Source organism: Drosophila virilis, chromosome 3 (assembly GCF_030788295.1).
Source record: "Drosophila virilis strain 15010-1051.87 chromosome 3, Dvir_AGI_RSII-ME, whole genome shotgun sequence".
Lineage (NCBI taxonomy): Eukaryota > Metazoa > Arthropoda > Insecta > Diptera > Drosophilidae > Drosophila > Drosophila virilis.
The window spans coordinates 2146604-2158385 of record NC_091545.1 but is presented as its reverse complement, the minus strand read 5'-3'; the positions used below and the strand labels follow the sequence as shown (position 1 = coordinate 2158385).

The following is an 11782-nucleotide window of genomic DNA, read 5'->3' as shown; positions in this document are numbered from 1 at the left end:
TCTAAATGTTTGGCAAACACTTAATTTATTTCAACTTATGTCTAACTATTGCATCTTAGCACTAAAACTTAAATAAATTTCACTTCTTTGTGTGTCTTCTTCAACTTTTAAGTAGAGAGAAATTGAAGTGGGAGAGGGGTAGAGAGAACAGAGGGGGCAGAAGGTTCCTTTTGGGGAGGAACAGGAATTTATTTCTTGCAGAGTTCATAAATTTGATTCATGTTAGAATGAAATTTAAATATTTTACGTATACTTAACTGATATACATAAAATATTTATTCTTTTGCATTGGACCCTAAACAATCTTATCTTGAGTTTCTTGAAAGTCCATAATCTATAAGAACAAATAAAGGTAATCTATAAATTTTTGACATATCTTTCCTACTAATAAGATATAATGGACCACTTAAATATATGCTCGTAATTGTTGACTTTCTTCAAGATATTTTGAAACAAATCAAAACACTTTTTCATGCATAAGCTAAATATTAACAAAGTAGTTTAATATATATAGATTATATATATAGTAATAAAACGATCTTTGCTATGGAAACTCTGTGTGTTAAAGTAGTCCGATTTAGCCTAGAAAACAAAGAGAATTTTCACAGAGAATCTTAAATTTCGCGCGATTCTTCCTATGACCTCTTTATAATATAGTTGTCGGGCGTATAAAAACTTGTGCCAAAATATTGTTGACTAAGCAACGCCCAAGTTTTGATGCAAGACTATAAGATTTTACTTCAGACTTGCCTATGGCATCTACAAGATATAGTGAACCGATCCGACTGGGTGTTGGGATATGTACTAATTGCAGCTAGGAGAAGCAGCCTCGCCTATTTGGAGCCGGATAGTTGCTCGGCGAGACTAGTTCACATGGAACAGGGCTCTTCAATAGCTATACTATATATACTTGAGGGCTACCAAAAAAACTTTCTGCTGCAGTTGTTGGACAGCTCGTGTAGTGTAACTATAATGCCCAGATCAGATGCTGGGGCATATATATATATATATAGAGAGAGAGGCTGACTATTTGTAGATCATATCACAGTCGCTGTTGATGAAGAACTTTCGGCTGATGTAGCTGGACGTGTACTCGAGCAGCCAGTTGGGTATGGTCCAGACGGTGAAGCTGAGCGCAAGCCGGCGCCATTGGCCCAGGATGAGGGGCATGTTGTAGAGCCAGCTGCAGTGTGCGCCCATGCGGCTGGTCACCTGGCTGGTCACCTTGCTGGTGACGCCGCGCACCATGCCGCCGGCCAGTCCGGTGACGCTCACCTTCCTGCGTCGCTTCGATTTGGGCGAATCGCGTTCCGGCCGTGTCGCCACGCCACCGATGCCCCCAATGCCGCCGCCGCGCTGCTCCGGCTCGGGCTTCATTTCGACGCGTGGCGCGATTTGTATGCGATCGACCGTATCGCAGATTTCCTCATTGCTAATCAGTATGCCAGCCACGATATACATCAGCTTGAATACTCTACAAATGGCAAGTCGAATTTAATACTCGCTTATCGGGCGACATGCTGCTCTATATATATATATATATAGAGCGCTCTCTATGCTCACCTCACGGTATGGGAAATCATCGCAGCGCCGAGTTCAAAAGTTGCAACGCGTCTTGAAGATGTTTTTTTTTTTTTTTTTTCGCCTGCACCAAGAACTCAGTCTGGCTTATCAGTCAGGCGAAATGTGTGTGATTATATGGAGCTTATATATATATATATTATTTAGAATATATATATTTATATATTTTATATACTGTCTTTTAGATTTCGATTTTAAAATGCTGCTTCACACATTTATAATTCCGTTTGCATATATACTTTAATTATAAAAATTATAGTTTTCTTTTCTACTTATTTATAAAAATGTATATATACTTATGTACATATATATATATATATATATTTATTTTTATAGCATTTTATTTTATTTATTCAAATAATATTGAAAATGTTTTTATTTGAAGCTAATTATTTATGATTTGTTGCACTTTACGCCTCCGTTTAGATAGATTTAGTTGGGTTTAATTATTTGAGTGTATACAATTTTGTTAATTTTGTTAATTCTTATCAAAATTAAGAAGTCTTGTTTTATTATATATTATTGCTATTAAATTGAGCTGCGTGTAAACCTCGCTCGGCTCTTGCTGGAACTCAACTGAATGGAAGACGGATCGCTCGATTTTCAAACAGCGCTCAGAATTAGGCTGATAAATGGCCGTGCATTTCGGCGATAAGGCTGGATTCCTATTCCTAATGTTCTTCCATGTTTCAATATGTATTTATGTCTTAATGCTTTTTAATGTGTCTGCAGATGAGCCAGGGACTCTTTCTCTCTCTCTCTCTCTCTTTCTCTCACTCGGCGCCCTGCTGATAACGCTTGATAATTTCTTATCGTTCGATTTTTTATGGTTATTTCGTGGCGGCGTCTAAATAACTCTGAATCGCTTGGAAACTACGTAATGTCCGATGTCTGGGCGCGAACTTTGGAACCGATTCGAAAGGCGCATGAGCTGTCCCCAGGGTCTAGCTGGGGCATTGCTCATAAGTGTGAGGAATGATTGAAATCTTTTATATTTTGGAATCTCGCTGATAGTCACAGCAATTGCGTCTGATCAGGCGAGCAAGGCGTCATACATAGTATATACGAGTTGTAGATAATAGTATGTTTATTCAAGGGCGACTGCATGAGATAACGAAATAGGAACTATTTATATGTCATGTGTGTGTCTATGTTCCTATGCGTGTGTGTTGCGTGTCTGGATCATATATAAACATATCTATCATAATATGAGCACAACAATTGTCAATAAAAGTTTCATTTTGAAAAACTAGACATAACATATCTAAAATGATGTTAAGATTCAGTTATTAAAGGTTAAAGTCTTCCATTTCGCATGGAATCAGTTCAAAATAGTATTTTATACTAATTTTTAAGCACATTAATCAATTAAAACTGGAATTATATACTATTTACAACTTGATTGAGTAGAACTGGAGTGGAACGCATGCGCTGACTAAAATTGGTGTTTGTATAGGAACCCTTGGGTTAAAATATATATACCCCAGGCATCTTGTGCGGAAAAGAACCTATGGGATGAAATAAATCTACTGCAGCCTTTTAGTCTGTAAAAGAAACCATGGAATAATATAAATATACCCGGCATTTAGTGCGAATAAGAACCTTCGGGATACCCCAGGCATTTAGTGCGGAAAAAACCATTGGGATGGCAGAAAAACCTCAGGTAATTAGTGCGGACAAGAGCTCTTGGGATAAAACAAAAATACCCCAGGCATTAAGTACGGAAAAGAACTCTTGGGAGAAAATAATAATAGCCCAGGTATTTAGTGCGGAAAAAAACCATTGGGAAAATTGGAAAACCTCAGGCATTTAGTGCGGACAAGAGCCCTTGAATAGAACAAAAATACCCATTTAGTGTAAACGAGAACCCTTGGTATAAGGCAAAAATACTTCGGGCATTTAGTGCGGAAAACAACCCACGGGATAACAGAAAAGTACCCGACATTTAGTGCGGAACAGAACCCTCGGGATAAAATAAAAATACCCGACATTTAGTGTGGAAAAGAACCCTCTGGATAAAACATAAATACCCCAGCAATTTAGCGCGGAAAAGAACCCCTATCTTGGACTACAACTTTTTGAGGGCAATTTTTGGGACTTGCACACTGGCGCCATCTATGTCTGATTTAATTAGATGTTGGCTAATTAAATATAATTTGAATTTGTAAATGGGTTCAAAAGGAAATCTCACAATGAGATTTTAAATAAAAACTTAATTATATTTATTATTAAGTAAGTTAATTTTTAGCATCTCGCCTCTTACTCCGCAGTTCAGCAGATGCGTTCGAGGAATTCGCTTTTCGGCTTGAGGTTAACCTTTTCTAAAGTTTTCTGACTTTTTTGCTGGTTATAGGAGAACGGCTTCATGCTGATCATTAGCATGATAGTGCCACGCCCCCACCTCCCTCACCCCTATTGCCATTCCTCAGCTCAGAACGGGAATTCTGTGGGTCTTCAAGTCCTTCTCGGACTTCAATACTGAAGCTGTGAGATTTTCGCGTTTATGTTTTTGTTCCTTGTAGGATGTCAAACCAATTGGCCTGGCCAAAAGGAACAGCCTGAGATCTGGAAAGGTCTACTTGGTGTCCCGCATCGAATCGTGGAGAGTACTTAAAAAAGTTATTCTCGTGTTTAATGTGGAAGGAAGGTCTCGCAGAAATGGGAGTATTTATAGAAGTTCGAATTAACTCAGAAGGAATCGTCTATTTATTTATATATACATTTATATAATTAACGTGTAGCATGCGATTAAGTTGATTCTCTTCTGAAGCCCCTATTCACAATAAATTGTGCGCAATTGTGAATGTAGATTCAATAATTCCTGCCCTAATTAACAATATAAGCCTCAAAAGCTTCGCCCAAAAATCAAACAATTAAAATGTTTATTTAAGGCCAATCAGTTTGCGGCATGTGGCAAAGAGGCATTTAATTTGTTAACTCGATATCTGTGCAACATAATTGACTCAAGCTGCCGCACACACACGCACACACACACACGAACACAAGAAACCTTAGCCTAAAATTCTTAAGCCAAAATCAAATACACAAACACACACACACAGACGCAGAGAGAGAAAGAGCCAGAGAAAGACTTTTCACACATAAATTATGTAGCCGTCCGGTTGGCAGCCCCGCCCCCTAAACTTTGACCGGCATTGCCCGGCACTGGAGCCGGACGGACAATCTCCAGTCTCCAGTCTCGGACTCGGATGCGATGTAAAACAAGATTATTTACAAATGTACAAGCCACAGAATCTTAAACAAAAAGGCAAAAGGCCAAACGACAACGACAACAACAACAACAACAACAACAACAACTGCAAGACAACAAGAAAAACAATTTTCACACAATTTTCGAGAGTAAAATTGCGGCAGACAAGCGGCAACAACAGCAACAGCAGCAGCACGAATGCTCTAGACGGTTGTGCTCGACTTGCAGATACCCTCAAAACCTGCAAGCACTTGAACTTCTTTCTATGCATACGAGCAGAAAGAAACACACACACACACACATGCACGCTTCGCTACTTCTTCTTCTTCACTTAGCCTCCTATTAGAGGGGATGTATTCTATCCTAACTTGGGTATTTGAAGTACGATCTTAATGAAATTTCCATGGCTTAAGTAGGGCCCAGAAAAGTGTGTGATTACCCAGGCGCAAGGCTCTAGCATTGCAAATGTTTTGAGGGGGAATGGGGGTAGGTATATAAAAAAAGATTTATTTTTTATCTGTAAATACTATTCAAGTAACTATATACCAAGTTTGCTGTAACTAGCTTCTATAATTCTCGAGTTATGCCTAAAAATCCAAGTCTCATAATTGATTTTGATCGATTTTTACTATCGGAAATGTGCAGAAATCGATTGATATAATAATAAAATGCTGGTATAGGAGAAGATATATATGAGAGGTATAAGAGAAGATATATATGAGAATATATATAATATACGTAAATTATCAAGTCTCCAGTTCGAGTTAGACACGTTCTCACAATGCGCAGACAGATGATGGGACAAACAGATAGACAGCTGGTCATGGCTAGAACGACTCTTTTCGTCCATCCGATCAAGAATATATATACTTTAATATATATATATATAGTCAAGGATGCTGTCAACTGCCTCTAACAGTTGCACAGAAAGAAGATAGCCTTCTTACACTGGGCTCAGGGTATAAAAGCAGCAGCAAGAACAACAACAGTCATAAGTAGCATACAAACACACACACACACAAACACACACACACACACACACACACACACATCAGCAGGAGCCGCAGTCAGACAAGTCTGAGTTGCTAAAAGGTATTCCCCAAGAATTTCTACGGCAACTGCCGGAGCAGACAGCTTGCCTCCATCCTCCAACATAGAGCTTGCCACACAATACACTTGCCACACACAGACACACACACACACACGCATACACAATTGCAGGCAGAATATTCACCCGGGCTGGAGACGTTATTGTGCTCGTTCGTGCCACAACGTTTGGGGCATCGTCTTGAAGCAGGAAACAACAGCAGCAGCAGACGACCTTGACACACAATTGTGGCACTTACCACAAACAGACAGAGACGGAGCAGGCAAAGGAGGCGGGGATGAGGCAAGGGGCAGCTGCTAAGCAAATGCTCAGTCAAGTGGCGAGCTGCAAAGTGTGTCCCTTTGAAAAATGATGCTGTATGGGCAGCTGGCAGCAGGCAGCTGGCCACATGCCACATGCCACATGCCACAAGGCCATGCCAAAAGTCACAGGGTCCGACTGGCCAGGAGCTGCCACTTGCCACTGCCACTGCCACTGCCACAGCTGCTGCTGCTGCTGCTTCTTCTTCTTCTTGTTGGTTAATTGGGCGTGTGTTGGCTTACAAATTGTTGTCTGAGCTCTGCGAAAAGGAGCAGGTCCTTATGGTCCTGCCTCTCTGTGTGTGTGTGTGTGTGTGTGTGTGTGTGTGTGAGTGTGGCGCATTCAGATTTGTGCTGTGCGGCGTCTTGCCACTTGCAGCATGTTTATTGCAGCATGCATTAAGGGGCGCCACAGCAGCATGCCACATGCTAAGCCCCTGCCTGTGCGAGTGTGTGTGTGTGTGTGTGTGGTGTTTATTGCTTGAAGATTTGTTAAGTGCTGCATACACGCCCCCAAAGGGCAACTGTGGCACGCGCCACAGCAGCTTGCCACATGTTGCACGCACAAACTTAGCCAATTGAAGCCAGCTTAGCTTAAAGATATGCGAGTGCTTAAAGCTTGCAAAAAACTCAAACAAAGCCAAAAATATAAATTAAAAATAAAAGAGAAAAAAGCTTAATAAATTGGCAAAAAAGAGAGAAGAAAAGAGAGAGAAACAACAAATTGGTAAATTGAAAATTGAAATGTGAAATAATGGAAAATGCATAAAAAGTGTTTGGGCCAAAAGAAGTTCGAGGCAGGTGCCAAGGGAGGGCGGAATGGGTAGCGGGGTGGGAGTACCGCAAGGTGTTGCGCCTGAACATGATATATGATAGAAGCGCAGAAGACGAGCAGCGGTGGGGTGGAGGGGGAGGGGGAGATGAGGGGGTTGCAAGCAGCAGAGACACAGACACAGCAGCAGGAAATATTGGCAAGCGCTGAGTGTGGGAGAGGGATGGTGTTGAGGGGGATTGTTGGGCTGGCAGTGCAAATATTGAAACGGTTGAGCCACCAAAAACAGCCAAAAATATGTACGTAGGGACAAAGAAATCGAAACAACAACAGGCAGCGCGGCAAGCAGCGCGGCAAGCAGCGAGGCAAGGGCCAACAACAATAAATGGCCAAGAAGAAGCAGACGGACAACTGCTGCTGCTGCTGCTGCTGCGGCTGCTGTCGCTGATTAAACGCGGTGGTTGCTGCCACATGCCGCATGCCGCATGCCACAAATGCGTCGCGAGGTGTTGCCAACTGAAGGACACCACACACAGCAGATATAGACAGGGGGGAGAGAGGGGACACGTGAACGACGTGTCCAGACACTGGCAGAGCCGCAGTCGCTGCTGCAGTCAAGTGTGGAGCATGTTTTGGCTGTGTGTGGCCAGCGGGGCAGGGAGGGGAGGGGGGGCGCCTGGTTTGAGACTCGGGTGCAGCTTCAGCTCCAGACAGACGCGGCTTAGGGTCTGAGTGTTGGTTGGGATGCGATGGAGTAGGTGGAGATTTGAGGCTTGGGTTTGGGTCTTGTAGCAACATTTCCGACGTTTCATACAAAAGCGGCAGCAGCAAAACTGCAGATTGCAAAAAATCAACTAGAAAACTGTCTGCGCTGCCCGCATATTTGTTGCCTTCACACACACACACACACACACACGCACACACACATATATTTATAAATATATATAGATTTATTTTTGTATTTTTTTTTTTTTTTGGCTTTATTTGCAACTCTTTTTCGGCTGGCATCTAACATTTCCGGCTTCCCGCCCGCGTCCTGCTCGCGTTCTTGTATTTCTCTAATTTATTTCATGATTTTTATTTGTTTCAGGTTTTTTCGATTTTGCCGCATGCAAATGATGTTGAATGCGATAAGTGTTCGAAGGATCTGTCTAGCTTTCAGTTTCAGTGGGAAACCCCACCCGCTCTCCCCTCTGCAGCCATCTATATATCTATATATATACCCTATATATATATGTATGTGTAGATTTGAAAAAGAAAAATACTTCAGAAATTGCAGACATGCCGCCACGTGTTTGGGGCTTCGCTTTGCTTTTGATATATGAACTTGTGTCTGCGCTTATTATCCTATTGCTACAGCAGAGGGCGGCGAGTCGGAGGAGGGAGGGAGGGAGGGGGGGGTTACTACTCATACATGATTACAACTGAAATTTGATTTATTAAGATCTGTTTTATTAGCATCTGCAGAAAGCACAAGCAGCTGCTGCGTGTTAATTGCTGGGCGAAAGAGCTGAAGCAGGGACAAGCCATATTTTTATATTCTATTAAATAATAACAAATGAATTTAAATACAATTTATTATATTTAGATAATTTGGTTTATCAAGTATTTCCTTATCTTTTATAGGCATTGTCAACAAGCAACAAATTCTAAACTAATATTTATAAATTATCGAAAAAGTTTTAAAACAAATTGTGGCTCTTGAGTCAACTTTCTTTATAACTTCCATACTTAATATGCACATGATGCAAAGTTTAGACCGGTTATCTTCGCATATATTTGAAAACTTAATTAATATAAAATCAAGAACATAAGAATGTCTTTGGCAGGCCAAGGATTTAATATCCTTTGCGGATGTCTGAGAATAGTGAAGATCGCAAATGCTGAGTTTAATGAAAACAGGAAATGGAGTTTTGGAAAACAGAATATTTGTCGACCTATTCTTTCCATGAAGCTATATAATATATAATATATATAATATGTTAAAGCAATCTTGATAAGATGCGACAACAAAAAGACAAACCTGAGCCAAATTTCAAGACAATAGCGTCAAAGCCGAGATTCTATCTCGAATAGAAACAGACAGACGGACATGTGGAGAGACGGACATGGGGCTCTAACATTCCGGCTGTCGGATCTAAAAATATATATATTTGTTTTGCTGGGAGATATCTACAACAAAACAATAATACCTTCTACAAAAGATTCCATGGAACAGAAACTGTCTATGACTCAACGGTCGACATGTTTGCAGCATTTCTAATTTACGCATTTAGATAATAATTATATATATATATATATTTAAATTGATAATTAATGCAGCAAGCACATCAAACGATAGTTTATTCAAACGATAATCGATCAACAAAAATATATATTTAATTTATATGCTGATAGGAGTTTTTTTGGCAAACCCCGCACAGCTTTAATCCCCGAAAATTAAGTATACGCTCCATAGTTCTCCTCTCAACTCGCCGCCCATTCCCCTCCCCGTTCCAGTCGTGCTAGTTTGGCGGCCTTGTGCATTAACCTAAGCTCCCTTTGGAACTCCCTGAGAGTCGACCCCCTACCCCCTTCTACCATGTTCCCCCTCTGCCCAACCGCTGGTGTCGTCAATACTGTTGTCGTTTGCCTCGTTTGCTGTGTCTTTGGTTAGTTTTTTGTTGCGTCTTTTTGTGGCACATACATGACGTATGTGTAATTTTTTGCAATTTTCTAACAAAATTTCGAATTTTTTTTTGATTGAAGCTATTTTATTTTGCATGGCTCTGCTGGCGGGGGCCAAGGTTTGCTTTTTGCCAGACAGAGCACGTAGGAATATCCTCAATGTCAGGCTAGTGTGTGTGTGTGTGTGTGTGTGTGTGTGTATGCGATATAATAATTTCATATGACGTGCAACGGACCTGTCCGGACTCCTCGTCGACGTGCTCGTCTTTGTCCTTGTCGCCGTCGTCATCCGTTTCCTTCCTCGACTGCTTTGATATATAATTTTTTGCATTTTTTAATGCCTCGATTGCCCCGAGCTGAGAGACGGTCCGAGCTTTGGACTCTGGAACCTGGACTCTGGACACGTTAGTGTCCTCCACACATTTTGGCAGCACATAATCTCATTTATTTGCCGGCAAAACGCTTTTTCAAATCAAATTTCCGCTAAAACATTTTCTATTTGCCATTTGCAAAAAAAAAAAAATATATATCCCTTTGCGACTGCAGTGTATACAAAATGGCAGAGCTGAGCATAAGCTTTTTCTTCGAATTTTACAATGGCCAATAAAGCTATTCAATTTATATATACAAAGCGTTTTCTGGTCTCCCCTAGGTTTCCCACAGGACAAAGAACTATTCTGCATATGCGCAGATATGTTGCAAAACCTTCAGTCACAACTTATAAAGTAAACCTTACAGTTCGATTTGCTGAGTTAAAATATCTTGGAGAAATGAGACATAGTTTTCAAAGCACATAAAAGCCAGGACCTAGAGCCTAGATCAAGAACCAAAAACTATTCGAAATGAATTAATCATTAGAAAACAGGTCGAAAAATAAAAATTAAAACAAAATTGTGCTTCATTTTTGTTTTTAATAAGCGCCGCACCTCGTGCTAGTTAAACTAAAATTTATGAAACCGATTAGATATTATCATATTCGTGATATATAACAATATTTATTTGGCTGGCTCGAGTTGCGGGATTTAAATAATTAAAATCAAGAATTAAAAAACAAAATGTTGTCGATTTTCTATTAAGGCGTCTACCTGCTTAACTATATAATAATTATATTACTCCTCAAATCCTACACACAAATAAATATCTATAAGAATAAGAAAGTAAGATATCTGCTGGCTAAAAATCTCTTCTATAATTCAATATTATCCTCAACAGCTTAAAATCTTACTTGGTTTATGAAATTGATTATTAATTTAATAAGATTAATCTTTAATTAATATGGAATAGAATCTAATCTGAAATAGAACATGTTTTATAATATTTTATATTTATTTTTTTGGTATATATCGTATTTATTATTATATAGTATATGCCATATAATTTCAAGTGTATATGTTTATTCGTCGTCTTACTATTTATCTATTTTAGTTAGTCGACGGCTTTGTGCGACTTTTTTTTTTTTTTGTTCATTTTTGGAGCTCTGTAATTTTTAGTTGATGCGCCGTCATCTGTGTCTGATATAATTTAGCATGATTTGCAGTTTGATTGATGTTCAGAGATTTGTTTTTCATTTTTTTCCTCCTACTCCTTCTGCTTCTTCTGCATTTTGTTGTTTTGTTTTTTGTTTTTTTTGAGTTGTCAGCGGATAAAGTTGATATAAGCCCATGCATCGGTCAAATGCATATATCCATATCCATTATAATTAATGGCCTGGATTTTTATGCAAGAGAACGACACAAGAACCGAGACGGAGGCGAGAGGGACTGGGAGTGGGATGCGGAGACGGAAACGGAGGCGTAGGAGGAGCTGGGCTGGGAAGTAGAAGTGGAACCTTCAACAATTTCCAAAGCAACCACATTGAATCTCTTGCCCGATAGGCAGCCACTGGCTCCGCCTTCCGAGCAGCCAGTTGGTGCGTGCTCAACACACACACACACACACACACGGACACACACGCACACTCACACACAGACAGACGCGCGCGTTATATACCAAAAAACTAACGGCAACCATGCGATAAGAGCAATTGCCACGAAGACGAAGCACTCTGGCAGCCGGAGCGTGCCGGAGAGCCCCAGTTCCCAGTTCCCACACTCGCAGTCGCAGCCGAAGCGCCGGGAACGTGGCGAAAGAGGCGCAAAAATCCA

At 40.4% G+C, this 11782-nt stretch overlaps 1 protein-coding gene across 1 annotated transcript; it reads right to left on the bottom strand.

Moving 5' to 3' along the window:
• Positions 1-6: 6 nt before the first annotated feature.
• LOC6623259 (uncharacterized) lies at positions 7-1775 on the bottom strand. The gene is made up of 2 exons (XM_002046078.4): positions 1564-1775; positions 7-1474 (listed from the first exon to the last, which is right to left on the bottom strand). The coding sequence occupies exons 1-2, from the start codon at positions 1581-1583 to the stop codon at positions 1027-1029; spliced, it is 468 nt and encodes a 155-aa protein (XP_002046114.1). The 5' UTR covers positions 1584-1775; the 3' UTR covers positions 7-1026.
• Positions 1776-11782: the final 10007 nt, after the last annotated feature.

Coding starts and splice junctions, on each gene's coding strand:
- LOC6623259 (XM_002046078.4), bottom strand. CDS start 1,583: ATGATTTCCCATACCGTGAG. Junction 1,475..1,563: donor ATGATTTCCCATACCGTGAG/GTGAGCATAGAG, acceptor TGCCATTTGTAG/AGTATTCAAGCTGATGTATA.